Source organism: Propithecus coquereli, unplaced genomic scaffold (assembly GCF_000956105.1).
Source record: "Propithecus coquereli isolate 6110/MARCELLA unplaced genomic scaffold, Pcoq_1.0 Scaffold606, whole genome shotgun sequence".
In the NCBI taxonomy this organism is placed as follows: domain Eukaryota; kingdom Metazoa; phylum Chordata; class Mammalia; order Primates; family Indriidae; genus Propithecus; species Propithecus coquereli.
In genome coordinates this window covers 526,179-544,105 of record NW_012152019.1, presented here as the reverse complement: position 1 = coordinate 544,105, position 17,927 = coordinate 526,179, and the positions used below count along the sequence as shown (strand labels likewise).

Sequence of the window (17,927 nt, the reverse complement as noted above, 5' to 3'; positions counted from 1 at the left end):
CACTCTAGCCTGGGCAACAGAGTGAGACTCTGTCTCACTAAAAAAAAAAAAAAAAAGAATCATGGTAAAGAATATTTAGACAATGAAACAATCAACAAAATGTGCTTTCCAGAGAGCTGCATCTTTTATGGTTTGCTTGCACAGTAATTTCTGAATGTGCTGTCATAATGAAGAGATTTCTAAGATTTTTTTCCTCATTAGAACTGGTAGCCAGTATATTAAATATTGATTTAAAAATAAATGAGAAGAACTGGAACCAGATTCAGAATCGTGAAAACATTTTTGCAACAGTAAAAAAACCCATATTAAACGGGGTTTAAAGAAAATTAAAACAGAAAGAAGTACAATTTGTTATAGTATCAAATTTCTATGTAGATTTTATACCTCAGTGGGGAAAAATAACTGATTCCAGTGACATTCATTTTATTTTCATCCGTGATAGTCATGGATGCTTTTATTTTCCTTGGGGTGCTGAAATCGAGCTGGAAAAAAAAGGCTCTTTGAACATAGTTTTTATTTCTTCCTACAATTTATTTGGTTTGTGGGTTGTTAGAATTGTGATTTTTAATTGCCTTCTAAAAATTGGAAATTAAAAAAAAAAAAAAAAAAGACCCGATTTGCGTTTCTGACCTGCTTCGTGCTCCAGCTGCTGCAGTCAGACAACCCCGGGTATCCCCAACGGTGCCTGTGTATGTGCACATGCTCCCTTGGGAGGGGAGAGATGAAATGGAGATAAATTTCAGATTTCTAGGTTCAGCTTGGCAACTCCAGATTGACCTCCATCTACTTATTAATTCGTACCTGAGTTTAATTACTAGGAGCTCAGCAACCTAAGGGATACTCGTCAGGGAAGCCTCAAGCCTGTGTGATGTTATGAAATGTGTTGGGATCTGCCACCCCTTGAAGGCCTAGGCGGTGTCCCTGGGTGTTCCCTGCTGAGTCAGTATCCCCACCCCTCACCCCCAGCCACCCCCTTCACCACATGGTTCCACTTCCCCTCTCAGTTCCTGCAGCTGCCCCAGGCCTCTTGGCCCCCTGACTTCTCAGCTTTGAACTCTCCTCAGACTTCATCAGGGGGCCTCCCTGACCCCCCTTAAACCAGGCCGGGAATCTCTGCAGAGTGGGGGCTGCCTCATGAAGTAGGGAGAACAAAGCTGGAGAGGCTCATGGCTGGAAAAGCAGCTCATGGCCAGGGGATGCAGCTGGAGTGGCTGTTGATAAATCCTGAAATAGGGCCTGACGGGAGCTTGTCACAAGTAAAGGAAGGTGGTGCTCTTGCTGTTGTGGTGACTTCACATCCGCAGCCAGAACCATCCGCTCTAAAGCAGTAAAGTCCAGGCTGGCGCCGTCAGAGCATCACTCACGTATCCACTGGACAGATGTGCTGTGAGCAGCTGCTGAGTGAGGCCCTGGAGACTCAGTGAGCAAAGCAGATCTCTGCCTGGAAAACAAAGGCAGGTGGAGGGTGGAGTGCCATGGGCTATTGGAAGGCGAGTCTTGCTTTAGAGAAGCTGTTTAGGGAAGGCTTCTCTGAGGAAGTGTTCTTGGAGTAGAGACTTTAATCGAATGAGCCATACAAGTGTCTGTCTGAGGAGCATTACAGACACGTGCAAAGGCTTTGTGAAAGGGCCACCCCTATGACAGATTCTGAAGCTGAAATTGTGGATGGGCTGGAGTCAGACACTAATAGGTCCCAGAAAGGATGCCAGTCCATGAAATAGAACTTGAAGATTTGACCAGGGCCAGGAGGCTCCAGTGGTCCAGTGGGAACTCCCATATCTGAACAAGAAGAGTAGAGAATCAGAGTCCAGGGGACAGTGCGAGGTCCAAGCCTGTGAGGGTTACCAGGGCTGGGGGGCTAGAGAGAGTTTGCACATGGGCACACTTCCATCCATCTTAACATGGTTCTGTGAGCCAGCTTCTCAGGAAAAGGGGCTTGAGAGCAAATAAAGCAAGAAGAGGTAGGGCAGGGAGGGAGAAACAAAGGAATGTGTTGTCAGAAAGGATAGTGTGCCCTTCGCAAATGGTGGCATCTGTCCCTGTTTTGTGCTCACTGAGGGTTTACGAAGTGCCCACTGTGTGTGGTTGGTTCGCTACTGGGTTGGAGAATTACAAAAAAATATAATGCCTCTACCTCTCGATTTCCCCAGGAACTCGTCCGTCAGCGAGGAGTCTTAACGCGCACGGAGAAGATGGTGGACAAGATGGACCAGGATCTGAAGACCAGCCAGAAGCACATCAATAGCATTAAGAGTGTGTTTGGGGGGCTTGTCAATTACTTCAAATCCAAACCAGCAGAGACCCCACCTGAGCAGAATGGCACCCTCACCTCTCAGCCCAGCAGCCGGTGAGTGTGGATATGAAGCAGTAGAAGAGGGGTTTAGTGCAAACGGCCGAGGCTTTCAGTCCGTGTCAGTGCCTTAAAGGAAGCCAGGAACCTCATAAGTTATGCATCAGAAGGGATTTGTCTTCAAACATTTTGAAACAAGAAACTTGTCTCCCCTGCTCCTGACTACGGTCATCGGATTGACATCTAGTCTGTAAATTCTGCATAAATTGGGTCTCCAGGAAATTACTACTCTAATAATTGCGACCCCTGTATTTTGAAAGAGAGGATGTTTACCTCAGACAGCTTAAACACTACAAATGTGACAGAATTTTTGCTTTAAAAAGTTTTCGTATCTTTTTCCTATCTAATTCAGTTTTCCCATTGATTTTCATTTTAAAAGTTAGATTGTTTTCCTCAGTTTTGGCTAGAAATAAATTCATACATTAGGTTTTGACAGGCATGAGTGTCACATGTTCAAGGATAAAAGACTTGAGTTTCTGCTAAAATAGATTACTACTGTTTATATCTGAGATCATTGTGTCTGTTTTTATTAGAAAAACAACATAGCCGTATTATAGGAAATCTATACTTTCTTTCTTTACCTACCCTAGCACAAAAACTGAAAATTTAGATTTTCCCCTCATTCAGTGTTTTCATAGTTTTTGTTTTTGTGTTTGTTTTTCACCAAGTCTTGCTCTTGTTGCCCAGGCTAGGGTACAGTGGCGTCATCATAGCTCATTGCAGCCTGGAACCCCTGGCTGGGCTCAAGTGATCTTCCCGCCTCAGCCTCCCGAGGAGCTGGGACTACAGGCGCATGCCACAGAGGCTGGCTCATTTTTCTATTTTTAGTGGAGACAGGGTCTCCCTCTTGCTCAAGCTGGTCTCGAACTCCTGAGCTCAAGCGATCCTCCTGCCTCTGCCTCCCTGAGTGCTAGGATTACAGGTGTGAGCCACCGCACCAGCCTTGGGATTTTCATAGTTGTAATCAGTATTTCTTTGGTTTTGTAGCCTTTTGCTTCCATTTAACCCAGAAAAATGCTTGATATAATGTGATTACACAGGTTTCATAGCCATTTCTCTCTCTTTTTGTTTTAATTCTGTAATACAGCACTACTTTTAAAACTGCATCACTGAGGTACAGTAAAATGCTTGCATCTTAAGTAGAGGGTAATGACTGTGTACCTGTGTGTACACCTGCGTGACCGCCACCCAGATCAAGGTGTAGTGTGGTGGGGAAGAAACTAGAAAGCTACTTGAGGCCTCACGGTGGGGCTGGGTAGAAGGGAATGCTGGTAAGGGAGCTAGTGGTGGTAGCAGAAGGAACAGGCAGATGAAGCTGTTGGGACTTACAGAGAGAAAGGTGAGGAGGGGAAGCAGGTCTCAGTGGGAGTCCGGGGAAGGAACCAGCCAAGGTTCTCAGGGTTGGTTTGGTTTTTGGCTCAGCTGTATAATCACCATCCATTGCAGATTTTCCAGCTCAACCCGAATTTTAAATATCTGTCACTCTTTTACTCCCAATTTTAGTTGGTTATTTTTTCCAATGTACAAATCAGAAAGATGTTTTATATCCTAATTTTTGGTAACCTTTAATTACCATAGGAGAAGGTAGGATATTCATTCACTTTGGACTAGGACATCCTCCTAGCACAAACTCAGGAGCAGAGCGAGTCCATGGAGTGGGAACCTGGCGAGTTTGTGTTTGGCGCCTTCTGTTTCCTACATGCCTCTTTACCAAGGCTGCTTCCCGGGGCTTTTGGAGGCCCCTACAGCCCTGAACATTGCTATAAAAGCCAGTAAGGTCTTGTGGCTCCAAGGGAAGTTTTCTGGGCCAGGCGCAGTGGCTCATGCCTGTAATCCCAGCACTCTAGGAGGCCAAGGCAGGAGGATCGCTTGAGGTCAGAAGTTCAAGACTAGCCTGAGCAAGAGCAAGACCCCGTCTCTACTAAGAATAGAAAGAAAAAGAAAAAAGGCAGTTTTCTGTTTTTTTGGAGCATCTTTAAAACTCAAGACCTTCCTGACAAAGGCTTCCCATTAGTGGGGCAGCCATAGTTATTTCAGTGAGGTTGGCTTCAAGGTACCCAACATTATGTGTCCTGCATAGTCTCCTGCCCCTACCTTAGCCCCAATCATCGGTCTTGCCATCACTTAGTAAATGCAAGAAAGCAGCCTTTTTTTTTTTAAAGAGATGGGGTCTCACTCTGTCACTCTGTCACTCAGCCTGGAGTAGGTGGTACAGTCATATCTCACTGCAGCCTCCAACTCCTAGGCTGAAGCAATCCTCCTGCCTAAGCCTCCTCAGTAGCAAGGACAACAAGCGTGTGACATCATACCCGGCTAATTTTTTTAATTTTTTGTAGAAATGGGGTCTCATTATGTTGCCCAGACAGGTCTTGAACACCTGAACTCAAGCAATCCTCCCTCCTTGGCCTCCCAAAGTGCTGGGATTACAGGCATGAGCTGCTGCACCCAGTAGAAAGCAAACTTTTAATTGAAGCAACTCCCACTGATTCAGCCATTACCAAATGTGCATGGAAGTAGATCTGTGCAACTTTGTAGGAGAGGCTGCTACAGTGATGTTGCATGGGTCCCCCCGTCGTGGATCCTGAGGGCCTACATTCTGCACGCCTACGCCTGTGCCTGTGCCTGGGGTTCGAAGCTGCAAGAGCACAGGCTGTCTGTTGGAAGGCATAGGGGAGGCAGACGGTCAATAGGACTGCAGTGGAGACCCAGAGGAGGGGGAGGTCGGCCCTGGTGACGGAGGAGTGCTGCACAGAGGAGCTGACCTTTTGCATGGAGTCAAGGTTGAGTGGGAGCCCACCAGTTGAAAGAGGGGGTCCAGGCAGACACACAGCAGTCAAAGCGCAGGGGAAGCCAGGATGCAGGGGGTGTTGGCTGTTCCAGGAGCCCAGCAGGCGTGTAACATTGAGGTCTGGCCTGCAGAGCTAGGCCCTGCATGCCCCTAAATCCCTCAGTTTGCAGAGATCACTACAATGTATTGGTTTTTCTATAAGATGCAGTAAATTGTGAGTAAAATTTTTGTGATCCTGTGAAAACTCTTAGTCCATAAATGCCATGAGTATTGTTACTTAAAAGCTTTTGAAATAAGCTCTTCTAATCAAACTTCTGTTTGAGTCATGCATTTCCCGTGTATATCCTTATCACATGAACCCTTCAGCCTTCTCTTCAGTTTTGTCTATCTCTTGGGAAGCCTTTTTTGTCCTTGCCCACACACTTCGAAAGCTGCTTGCTCTCATTTCCACTTACAGCTCGTGGGGGATGCGTTTCTGTCACAGATTTCACCACCCCTAATGTGAAATTCTCTAACTTATTCAAGACTTGGTTTCTGACCAAGGGCCACCACTCTCTTCACTTTCTTATCTCTTCTGACACTGTCCCTAGAAATTAGCTTTCTTTGGAGGGAGCCATTTTTCACAAAGAAACCGAGTTCACATTATTGATGTACTACTGCTGCGTGTGTGACAGCACATAGAGTAAAGTCAGTTTTGAGTCCTACGCCCAGCCTGGCAACGCACGGCACATGGTGGTGCTCAGAGGAACCAGCTATGTGTCCTAGACCTTCAGGCGCTGTTTCTGAGGAGTGAAATCCTCTAGTGTTAAATCCTTTCATGTCACAAGGCTGTGCTGTATTCTACCTGCAGCTGGAGCACTGGAGGCCTGCAGAGCCTTTGGCCTGCAGGAGTCTGGACTTGCTCTTACGAGTGGGAAGTCATTAAAGGCTGGGAGTGGTGGCTCATGCCTATAATCCCAGCACTCTGAGAGGCCCAGGCAGGAGGGTCGCTTGGGGCCAGGAGTTCCAAGACCAGCACTGGCAACATAGCAAGACCCCATCTCTACAAAAAGATTTTAAAGGTTAGCCGAGTGTGGGGTTGCACGCCTGTAGTCCCAGCTAGTTGGGAGGCTGAGGCAGGAAGATCGTTTGAGCCCAGGAGTTTGCGGCTGCAGTGAGCTAGGATGGTACCACTGTGCTCCAGCCTGGGCAACACAGCAAGATCCTGTTCATTAAAAAGAAAAGAGAGAGGTGCGTGTCAGGATTGCTTTAGAAAAATGGGCAGCGCTCATGGAGCGTAAGGGTTTGAAGGGAGGGGGTCAAGGTGAGAGGCATTGCCATAATACACATAAGGGTAAAGAGAGGTAAGGCAGAAGGAGGAACTGGGTTTCTGGGATACCTGGGGGGGTGGGAGATCAGGGGGCGTTTGTTTGCCAGGGTTGCTGGGGGTGGTGCTATGCAGAGGGAGGGCAGAAATCACCAGTAACCCTGGTTCCCAGCTTGGCTGGCAGAGTGGCGAGGCTGAGCTGAGGTGGAGGGGAGCAGGCTGTTGGGGAGGGCAGCTCCCAGCTGCAGGCACCTGTGACATCCGTGGGGGCCCAGTGTGGTGTCAGGCACAGTATGACCAACTCTGAGCTATTCAGAGATGTCTCTGTGTACAGAAGAGTCAGCTAACTAGACTTGTGGGCCAGGAAGCAAAATCAAAGCTATTTTGTGGGTACCAGTGTGACAAGAGAAAAAACCAAATTTCCACAAATTTTTAACGGCAAAATTCAACACATAAAAACAGTAATAGTTGAGCATAATTTTTTGGTAATACAGGCCTACTAATGAGAAGAATGTAATTCTTAATTGAGATTTAGAGTTAATCATCTGAGGTTCAAATGGCTGTCTGCAGAGGCCATCCTTTGCTCATCGCCACACAACAGGTGGTGACATTTTGTTATGTGTGTTTACCACAATAAATAAAGAGAACTGGGAAACAAAACAGAAACGGGAGGGCTGGATTTGGCCCATAGGTCATAGTTTGCTGACTCCGGTCTTCAGTGCCTATATGGTGGTTTCATATACTTTTCATCTGCCTGGTCCTAAGGCACCTCATTTTCTTGAGGGAGGGCCACCTAAGTAGATGCTGCACTTCTGAGGCAGGGGTCTTCATAAGCTTGCTGCGCAACCAGCTTCACTCCAGGGGAGGCTGTTGAAATCCCTGCTTTGGTCAGAAGGGGTTTTGCACAGAGGAAGTATTTTCAGCACATAGGCATTACTTGAAAAGATCAATGACCCTGTCATAGTGATTTCCCTTTTTAAAAGTTTTTTTTTTTGTGTGAACTTTTATCCAAAGATTAAAAGAAGCTGTAAGTACAAGTAAAGAACAAGAGGCAAAGTACCAGGCCAGCCATCCAAACCTCAGAAAGCTGGATGATATAGGTGAGTGGATACCTGTACACGCCCACATTTGCATTCTGGGGGGACCTCTAGGTTTGGTGTTGGTCCCGAGGGGTATGGTGAGTGGGAGTGGCCTCTGGGCATGGTTGGCAAGGGCTCCAGCTGCTGTCATCACACATGCTGGCTGATGGGCATTAGGGACCTAGCACACTCTTGGGGAAGCTGGAGGTGTGTGTTACAGTGGGGCTCCTTCTCCCTCCTTCATGGAGGGTGGAATAAGGAAGTGGAGGCTTGTGTTGCATTGAAAATAAGCCTGCAGGCCGGATGTGGTATCTCACAACCGTAATCCCAGCACTTTGGGAGGCTGAGGCGGGAGGATTGCATGAGGCCAGGAGTTCATTACCAGCTTGGGCAATGTAGCAAAACCCCATCTCTGCAAAAAAATTTTCTAAAAAATTAGCCTAGGCCAGGCGCAGTGGCTCATGCCTATAATCCTAGCACTATGGGAAGCTGAGGCGGGAGGATTGCTTGAGGCCAGGAGTTCGAGACCGGCCTGAGCAAGACACTGTCTCTACAAAAAATTGAAAAATTAGTTGGGCGCGATGGCATGTGCCTGTAGTCCCAGCTACTGGGGAGGCTGAAGCAGGAGGATTGCTTGAGCCCAGGAATCTGAGGTTACAGTGAGCTATGATCATGCCATTGCACTCCAGCCTGGGCAACAGAACAAGACCCTATCTCTAAGAAAAAAAAAAAAAAAAAAAAAAAAAAGAAAGAAAGAAAATGAACCTGCCTATCTTTGGTTCCTGCCCCGTGTGGCTCTGAGCTCTTCTGGCAGTGTAGGCCTAACAGCAGGAAAACTTCTTTGGTAAATAGCATAATGGGCCCCCAAGCTGCCCATGTCCTTATCCCCAGACCCCATGAATGTGCTAGGTTACATGGCAAAGGGGACATGACGGTTGCAGGTGGAGTTCTCATTGCTAATCAGCAGACCTTGAGATGGGCAGATTATCCTGAGTTGCTCAGTCGGGCCTAATGTCATCACAAAGGTCCCTTATAAGTAGAAAAGGGAGGCAGGAGAGAGAGTGTCAGAGTCAGAGATTTGAAGATGCTGCTGGCTTTGAAGATGGAGGAAGGGGAGAATGCAGGTGAGCTCTGGAAGCAGGTAGAGGCTGGGAATTGGATTCTCCCCTAGAGCTCCAGGAGAGTACAACCCTGGTAGTGCCTTGAACTTAGCCCAGTGAGACCCCCCGTGCTGGACTTCCAAGCTCCAGCACTGAAAGGCAGGTTTGTAGTAGTCTGTCACAGCAGCAGCAGGAGGCTAATAATAATACCACCCCCAGGCCCGAGCAGGAGGAGCAACAGCAGCAGGCCGGACAAAGTGTGCAAGACGGAATGTGTGTTGAGTCACATCATCCCACTGACATCAAATGACAAGCCCAGAAACACCCCTTATCTGGAAAGGAATTTAGGCCTGCTGGGCTCTGTAGGCCCCTAGAGAGCCAGGCACATCGAAATGGTTCTAGAACCCAAATACTTACTATACTGCCTTTGAGTAAGGCAGGATGGACCCTAGAAGCGCTGGAACCCACCGCGGTTGTGGTTGACACAGCTGAGTAGAGACCTGGTGGAGCAAGAGCCAGGGGTCAGGACAGACTGACACTGGTACAGTTCAGTCTAGAAAGTCAAGAAGCACAGGAGGAAGTGAGTGTAAACTGAAACGCAGAGGCCCGGAACAACCCACCCCGTTGTACCCTGGAGAAGTGGAGTAGGACCCTGCACCCAGAAGACACAATTTTAAGGAGTTTTCATTTGTGTGGTATAAATTAAGAGACTAAAAAGAAAAACCAACATCCTATGCGTAGAATGGCTTCAGTAGGTTGGTGCCGGGGGAAATACGCTAAGTCTAGAAAGAGATGTTTCTCCAAAAAGGGTAAACTAGGATGACAGGGATTTTCTGTGTGTACCTAGAAACTGAAGTTCAAGGAAGATTTCTTGGGGCAAATGTGCATTTAACATTTCTTTTTTGCTTGTTTAAGTGAAAAGATAGCATTGAAATAGATCTCGAAAGGAGAAAAGAATCACCCATAATCCAAGTCCATAATGTAACAAATTTTATTTAGACCTTGTCCACAAGTGCACTTTTGCTCTGTTGCAGTTCCACTGCCGTGTCATTACTTGTGTGACTCTGTCTTTGCAGAGCTTATGTACCAGGGTCTGAGTAGGTGATCCATAGGATGAAGGTCTGTGACCTCCCAAGGGCTGAGGGGGAGGCCGGAGCCCTGGCGGGTCCGTGGAAGCGTCTCTCCCTCTGGCCACGAGCCTGCCCGGTGCTCCTGTGTGCATTTCATCCACGCCCATCCTCGGCCCTTTGGATGGTCTCAGAACCAACTCCCTCATTCCTTCCACCCATTTTCCACATTAATTTTGTGAAGCAGCATTTCAAGGGACGTCAGTTAACCTGGTGTTTCTTTCTAAACTCAGACTCCATCCCTGGAGGGGCTAGTTCTGCTGTGAGCATGGAAGCTTACCCGAAGAACCCGCACCTTCGAGCCTATCACCAGAAGATTGACAGCAACCTGGGTAAGACCGACAGCCATCCCAGCCTCCATGTCACCTGTCCTCCAGGCAGCTCATGCCGAGCACAGCCTGAGCTCTGGGAGCCTCCCATTAGTGCTGCCTGGCCACGTGTCACACCCCATGCTGAGTCGTGTCCATCTCACTGTCTGCCTCTGGACTCTGTCCACTTCTCTCCATTTCCTGCCTCTAGTCTGGCCGAGCCGTTCCCACGTCTCATTTGAATTGTGACAGCAACAGGGGCCCAGGAGTCCCTGAGAGGCCACACAGTGCAGCCTGGATGTGACCACTTGTTCCGTCTTCCCCACCCAGCCACTGGGAGCCCTGGTTTCCTCCTCTGTGGAACAGGCTGCCTCTGAGAACAGCCTGCCTCGGGGGATTGGTGGGAGGGTTACCTGAGCTGGAAAGTGCCTGGCCTGGTAAGACAGTGCTTGTATTGTGGTTGGCACATTGGCCACACAGCCACCAGAGTGAGCTTTCAAAACATAGGTGGCGCATTCTTCTGAAACTCTCGTGGCTACCCCGCACACTTAAAAACACTGCCAGGTTCCTTGCCCTCACCCCGCTTCCCTCCGCCCCGTCCCCTCCTCTCCTCCTTGCCTTGCAGGCTCACCAGGCCTTCTGATGCAAGTTCTTTCCTGCTCCGGGGCCCCCATGTCCCCAGAGTGTCCTTCCTCCCCACTGTCTGCAGGTGGCTCTTCCCATGCTGTAGGTCTTACGTTAGTGTGGCCTCCTCTCGTGGTCTCTCGGGGGCCTGCTGTTCCGTAGCACTGCCCGGCCGTTTTCAATCATGTGTTTGCTCATCTATCCGCTTGTTGCTTGAGCAGGCTATAAATTCCAGGAGAGCGTGGGGATGTTTCCATTTTGTCACCACCTTTTACTGGGGACCCAATAGGCAAGCACAAGTGACGATTTTTTGGATTGAGGGAGAAGTGAGCTATTTGCTATATTTCAGGCAAGAGTTGGCCTGTGGGCATTTCCGTGAGTTTATTCCACGTATGTCTCAGCCTTGATGCTTCCTCTTACCTGTACGAGGTGCACAGGAATCTCTACCTGGGTCTGTCAGTCTCCTACCCGTTAGGAGCTGACAGAGTTGGCAAGACACAGAAAATCTCCCCTGCCCTAAAGGTATCTAGTGGAGGGCAAACCTGAAACCCACGAAGATGCTTATTGGGTGTCCACGCACAGGCTTGTTCCTGCTCACCCCTCTCAGAAAGGGACACACTGATGGGCCCCTTTCCCTGCTTGCCCAGAGCAGTCCCCATTCCAGCAGCCCTGAGCCCATGCACAGATGACATGTTAGGCATACCCTTTTTCTTTTTAGTAACATTTAACCTTAGTTTCTGTGAATGTGGATTCACTGTAGGGGATAAACACCCATAATCCTACTGTCCAGCAGTAATCCTTGATCTGGTGTGATTCCTTCTCTTTTTCATGTACGTATATACACAGGTATATACGATGTCAAGTGTACTTGGGATCACTCAGTTATATGTATGTTTTTGTTTCTTGCTTTTTCACTTAATATCTTGAACAGTTTGCTAAACTACGATATTTCTTTGAAAAGCACCACTTTTGAGGAACAGCTCCATCCCCTGCTCTTGGACATTTAGGCTATTTCCATTGTTTGCTACTGCAAATAATCCTTTGGCCATTCCTGTGCAGAAATCTTTGGCCACATTTTGTAGCTCGATTACTAGAAATGGAATTGCAGAGTCAGTGAATATAACCTTCTTTTGGGCATTAAAAGGAATCTTCACATAAAGAAAACATTGATTTTAGAGACTAGACAAAAGCAAGAACAAATAAATAAAAGAACTGTGTTTCTAACCACCCACAGCTCACCACTTTCACCCTGGGTGTGAATGTTGATACTTCACACCTGCATGGCCAGTGCCTACTGGGGAGGCTGTGCCAGTCCCCCTGCAGCAGGGGAGGCCCACCCCAGCACTCCGCAGGCCCGAGGCTTCCGCCCAAGCCCTGCCTGCCCTTTCCCCTCAGAGCCCAGGGAAGCCCTGGACAGCTGCCTCCTGCTTCTGTCCCTTGGACTCGCCCTCCAGAGCCAGAGACTTCTCCCAGGCAAAAACTGTGTCTGCCCAGATGTGACCACTCCAGAGAAAGCCAGAGGGGCTTGAAAGCCCTCTGTCCTTTACGGGGAGAAAGGGAGTGGCTGGGGCTGTGGTATCGCAGGTACCTGCTGGTTGGGGAGGCAAGGGGGGAGACCGAGTAAGGATACTGAATTCAGGAGTGAGGCAGGATGGACTGAGCCCTGCCCACCAGTAGAGGCTGAGGGTGTGCGGTTGGCACTGAGGACTTGCAGCCTGGGCAGGTCCCTGCAGGACACAGCGTGGGGTAGGAGGGCCAGGGTGGAAGGCAGGCGACTGGTTCAGAGCCTCAGAGCTGGGCCCCCCTCCTGCTGACACAGGCCAGCCCGGCTGCCTGCGGTGGGGGGGCGCCTTTGCTCACACTTGTCTCTTCTTAACGCACCCTCCCCCCATTTAAGGGACTTGTACAAGCCCCCAAGGACTCCAGCTCCTTTGCCTGGTGGCTTTACCTTATCATACTTTTTATCTCAGCCTGGCTGTTGGCTTATCCTTTGCTGTCCCAGCTGCCCATGAGCTTCCTGAGATCTGGGGCAACTCCCAGCTTTTACTCTCCATGGAACACAACAAGGTCACGGCTTTCAATAAACTCAAGAAGCAGAGAGCTGAAGACTAATTAAAAAAAAAAAAAAAAAAAACTGACTTTTTTTGTGGTGCCAGTGCTGAGTAATTGTGTATTCTAACCTTTTCTCACTCAGTGTTTTATATTTAATTTCGCAAGTAAGAAGGCCTATGAAGCACCACCTCTTCTCTCTCCCCTCTGGCTCTTTCCAGGCCCTCTGTTCTTAGTAAAAAGGCTCTGGGCATGCCCTCCACCCCCAGTCTGCACACGCGCGCACGCACACTCACTCACACACACACACACACACACACACACACACACACAGAAAGAGACTTCACACACGGAAAGAGACTGGCAGAATCAGTTAAGTCAAGACTCCTCTCTGCAGTTGATGCAGCCCCACCAGGGGACACCAGAGTCCCTGGTCATGTCCCTTCCCCGCAGCCCCACCCTCAGTTCTCTTACACACCTTCTGTGCCGAGCGGCTCTTTCACATACTCCTAAGGCTGGCCATGTCCTTATAGACATTATCGCTCTGAAAAACAAATGTTAGATTGATTTTTACAACTTTGTGAAAGATAAGGCAAATACTGGAAAAATCTAAGGAGGGAAATAGAATAACTAACTCAAGGATTCCAGCCACTAGAGTAGCTTGTTGTGGCCAGGTCACTCCTGGGTGCCTTCCTCTTGCAGGGCTCACCTGAGCCAGAGCACGCTTAAGGAGCAGGGTCAGTGTTTGTGCTCCGACCTGGTGGAATGTACCCGAATCCTCCCTCCCCTGTGTGGAAGTGAGGCTCTCACTTATCATGTCTGGACTTGAATTTCAGCAATAATTTCAGTAACCGATTACAAGAGCTGAGCCTTTGCCAAAAGTCCTGTGCTCCACAGTTAACTGGAGCTTAGCCCGATGACATCTTTGAAGGAGCCCAGCACCTCAGCACTTCGTTCTTTGACATGGGGACTCTAGGCTGCAGGGGTCTGTGCACTCAGCTTGTGCAGAGACCACTGTCTTTTTCCTGACCACAAAGTCAGCAAAAGAAATGGTGCCAGCCCACTTCTGGGAAACATGAGCTGACTGTCCTAACCCAGCACATCCCTAGCAGCCATATGTTCATGGATCTTGGAAGTGGTAGCAATGAATGAACAAATGAGGGAAAGTGTGAAGTTAGTAACAGAAGTAAAGAGTTTTTACAGCATTTGGGTCCAGTGGGAACATCTGTAGTTCATGTGTTTTCTGGCAGAGCACCCCAGGGAGCAGGGCAGGGAGAGAGGCCCCCTTCTACTGCCACCCGCAGAGCAGACTGGGGAATGTAGCCTTCTTTGGAGGGGAGCCCGGGGCTGGAGCAGCCTGGTGACAGGGCTTCCCACATCTGTCTCTCAGAGGTGTTTCCAGTGGTGGTCCCATTATTTGACACTGCAGATCTGGGCTTGATCTAGCCTTAGGAAGCTGGAGATGGAAGGACGGAAAGCAGCACTGCTGTGTTCTGTCCACTGGTGTGGGTTTTTGCTCTTAAAGGTGAGGCCAGGGGTCTGGCTGTTGGGGGCCAGTGTACCTCTCCCAGGTGTCCACTGTGGAGTCTAGGAAGGGAACGTGTTCCCCAGGCCCTTCTATGCTTCTCTTTTCCTTGGGCAATAACTGATCTTGCAATGTGCAAAAACCTACTAGAAGATTCAGAGGCAGCTGAAAAACTATGTAGATCTGTATGTATTTTTTAAAATATTGAAGGACAAACACTGTCATATTTAACACTGGTTATCTTGGGGGGCAGGGAATGCCCTCCACATTAAGCACATATTACTTTGTATTGAGTAAACAAATTTTCTTTCTGCTTGCACACATTTTGGAAAACGTAACCAAAGCCCTGGAGTGTAGCCTGCCTTATGAGAAAGAAGACTCAGTAACATAGAAGTTGCTGTGCCCCTGGGAGGGAGTAAGCAGCATTTCCAGGTGCCGTTGACTGTTCGCTCAGGCCTGCGTCTCATTTCCTTCTCCCACAGATGAGCTATCCGTGGGCCTGGGCCGTCTGAAGGACATAGCCCTGGGGATGCAGACGGAAATCGAGGAGCAAGATGACATTCTTGGCCGACTGACAACCAAAGTGGACAAGTTAGATGTCAATATAAAAAGCACAGAAAGAAAAGTTCGACAGCTGTAAAGACAGAGAATGATTTCCACTCCATTGTGACAAAAAGATTCTAAAGATCTGTTTTGAACTTCCAAGAAATTTCATTTATTATTTTAGTATGTAATTTAAAGTGTTGCAAATGTTATAATAGAGTGGGTCTTTAAGTGATTTTTGTTGTTGTGAGGAAGTGCGTGTCCTGCTTTTTCCTAGGGCCGAAACCTAAGTTCTGTCAGCAAAATGCTTAAGAGTTTTAGTCTGAGCACAGTAGCCTGGCCCTAAATATCTTGGGCCTTTGAGTACCATGCTGGAATGAGAAGGAAAAGTTGGATTTCTCACTTTAATGAGTGTATGGAAAGATGTGGGCAGAGTTTGAATCTTGCAGCCACCAACCTGAATTTCCCTATTTGCTGTATTTTTCATTCCCACCATGAGTCAGCACGTTAAGGGACATCGTGAGCCACTAAAGGACCACGTGAGCCAGTCGTTTGTGCAGGGAGGGACCTCCCCAGACCTTTGGTTAGGAGTCATCACACACACACAGGCTGAGGGCATTTTTTGTGAGTCTCTTGTCCCCCTGGAGAAGGATCAGTGTTAGATTTGGAAATGGAGTATGTTGCATTCTTTGCTCTTTTGTTGACAGGTGTCACCTCTTCCCCTCTTGCCCTCCATCCTTGGCATGTATTTTAGTAGCAGGCTCTAGACCAGCGCTGCTCACTGTGGTGTCTGGAACTGTGCAGGGAATTGGGTGAGCTCTTCCTCTCCACCTGCTCTCATCTTGAACTCTCCATCTGTGGTTGGGAACAGGTTCTCCACTAGCTCAAGGCCACCCAGCTGACAGACTGGGGGGCCTTGTAGAATTTGTGGGAACGGAGTATCACACAGATGTGGCTAACAGTGATCTTCTTCCACTCAGCCCTCCACCCCTCTAGGAATCACCATTAGCCAGGCCTTGGTGTAGCAGAAGTTTATTGGGTACCTGGGGCCTCCTGACCTGTCCAGGACTCCCACCCCCTTCTGCATTTCTTACAAGATGACCTGAATCATCACTTGGTTCTCTGCCACCCAGTTTTAGGATGAGAACTCCACAAATGATGCCCACTGTATAGAAGGATTTGGCTAAGGGGGGAAAAAAGCCCAGATATTATCATTTTAAGTGGCCCAGCTTGTTCTCTCCTTTCATTTTACGAAAGGAATCATTTAGGAGCGTTAATTAAACCAACTTCTGTAATAAAACTGATTTCTTTGTGTTGGTAACTCCAACAAAATATTTTGAAGATGGTGAGAGGGACTGATTTTAACAGTAAGATAGGTCAGAAATTTTAAAATAACAGTGCCTTTTACCTTAAAACATGGCACTGGCCTTTAGAGTTTGCAGCCTATAAACAATAGTCCCTCAAAGCAAAGAAAATCACTATGAGTGCTGCAATTGTGCATTAGTATTTATGTAGCAATTTGTTTATAAAACTTCCCATCCCGTAATGCATGACCTTCCTAAAAGTACAGCCTCCAGAGGCAAACACAACTTTTTGTGCACACTGGTCACAAAAAGCCAGCTCAGGGATTCTAATCCATATCGTTACAGCCGTCCCAGGTTGGGAAGACTTGATTAAAGTGATCAAATTAGACATTTGTTTATCAGATAGGCTCAGCATTATTATTCTCTTGATAACTGATAAAAGGAAAATTTTAAACACAACACCCAGCCCAAACAAAACTAGTTCATGGGGCTTGTAGCAAAAAGGCTGCTCAAAAGCATGAAACCAGAACGCAGAGCAGCCCTCTCAGACGCTCCCACTCCTAATTGTTTCTTCCATGTGCGTCGTAATAACTTTCTCTTTGTCATCACCGGACATAATAGACTCGTGGAGGTTAGTCATTATACCTCAGACCTAAACTAACTTTTTCAAATAAATACATGTAAAGGCCACTGCCAAACATTCTCTGAGGCCTTCTGTTTGCATAATGAGATTAGGGATTTAACTGACTTGAAAGAAAGCATTTTTTTTGTACCTTCCCTGTCTTTTGTTAGATTGAGGAAGCCAACCATCCCCTCTTTCCTGTTTTTGGTTTTTCTACTCCATGTATATAGAGTTGCCCTGACTTTTCTAGAAATTTGTCTTCCTCCAACACATTAGAGGGCATCATATATTTTTTATTCTATTCTTGTTTAGACCCTGTTGTTCTAAGGCCTTTGCTGAGGGTCTGTCCCTAGTCTGTGTGATGGCCAGCTGCTGCTTTCTGCTGGGGCTTCCCCCTCTTCCATGCCCATGAAGGACCTGTTGCCGATGCTGCTTTATAAAGCAGAGTTGCTTGCATTTTCACAGAGAACGAAGGAAGACCTGAGACAGCTCCAGAATCTTCACGATTGTGATCAAAAAGAAAATATGCCACTCTCTAGACTAGACACATCTCATGGAGACCCACAAAGGTGCTAGGGCTGGGGTTGGCTGTGGGATGGCTTTGGTACCACAGAAAATACCAGTGAACTCATGCCCCTTGCCAGATGGAGTCCCCTAAGACAGATTTTTTGATTTCCAAAGTTCAGCTAGGAACAAACTGTGCCTTCAAAAAAGTGGCTCTTCTAACTTAAGGTTGGTTAAGTGTGCTACTAACTTAAAAAATAAGTGCATTCTCCTTCGAGGAAACTATTTCTAACATCTTGTAATGTGTAATATGGCAGTGGAATTGCCTTGTGGATGTCTTTTTTACATTGTATAGGAAAGGACACCTGAATTTAACTCAGGTTGCAAGGAAAAAAAATACGTCAGTGCATTTTAATCTCTCTTTCTCTAACTTCTTTTTGTGAATATGTAATTTAAGTGTACACTACACCAATTTAATATTAATCTTATATTTTGTCCGTATAGGCCTCTTCTGCAAAATTTTTAATGTTACCAGTGTTGTTAAGCACCTTCAGCTCTGATGAATGCAATGTCTTGTGTGATGAGCTTAGTCATTAAAAGTGCTCATTACATGGCAATGGGGTGGGGTCTTTTGTTCAGTCTTTATCAGAACAGGTCTTATCATCCATGCCTTCAACTCAACAAATGACCATATTCCA

General features: G+C 47.5%; 1 protein-coding gene across 1 annotated transcript in view; it reads left to right on the top strand.

The window, feature by feature from the left end:
- SNAP29 (synaptosomal-associated protein, 29kDa) overlaps positions 1–15,027 on the top strand; it is a 23,107-nt gene extending 8,080 nt beyond the window's left edge. Inside the window, exons 2-5 of the mRNA XM_012659372.1 lie at positions 2,151–2,347; positions 7,459–7,544; positions 9,984–10,082; positions 14,739–15,027. Of these exons, the coding sequence (XP_012514826.1) occupies positions 2,151–2,347; positions 7,459–7,544; positions 9,984–10,082; positions 14,739–14,896 (540 nt within the window). The 3' untranslated portion in view covers positions 14,897–15,027. The remainder of the gene's footprint in view (positions 1–2,150; positions 2,348–7,458; positions 7,545–9,983; positions 10,083–14,738) is intronic.
- The last annotated feature ends 2,900 nt before the right edge of the window (positions 15,028–17,927 follow it).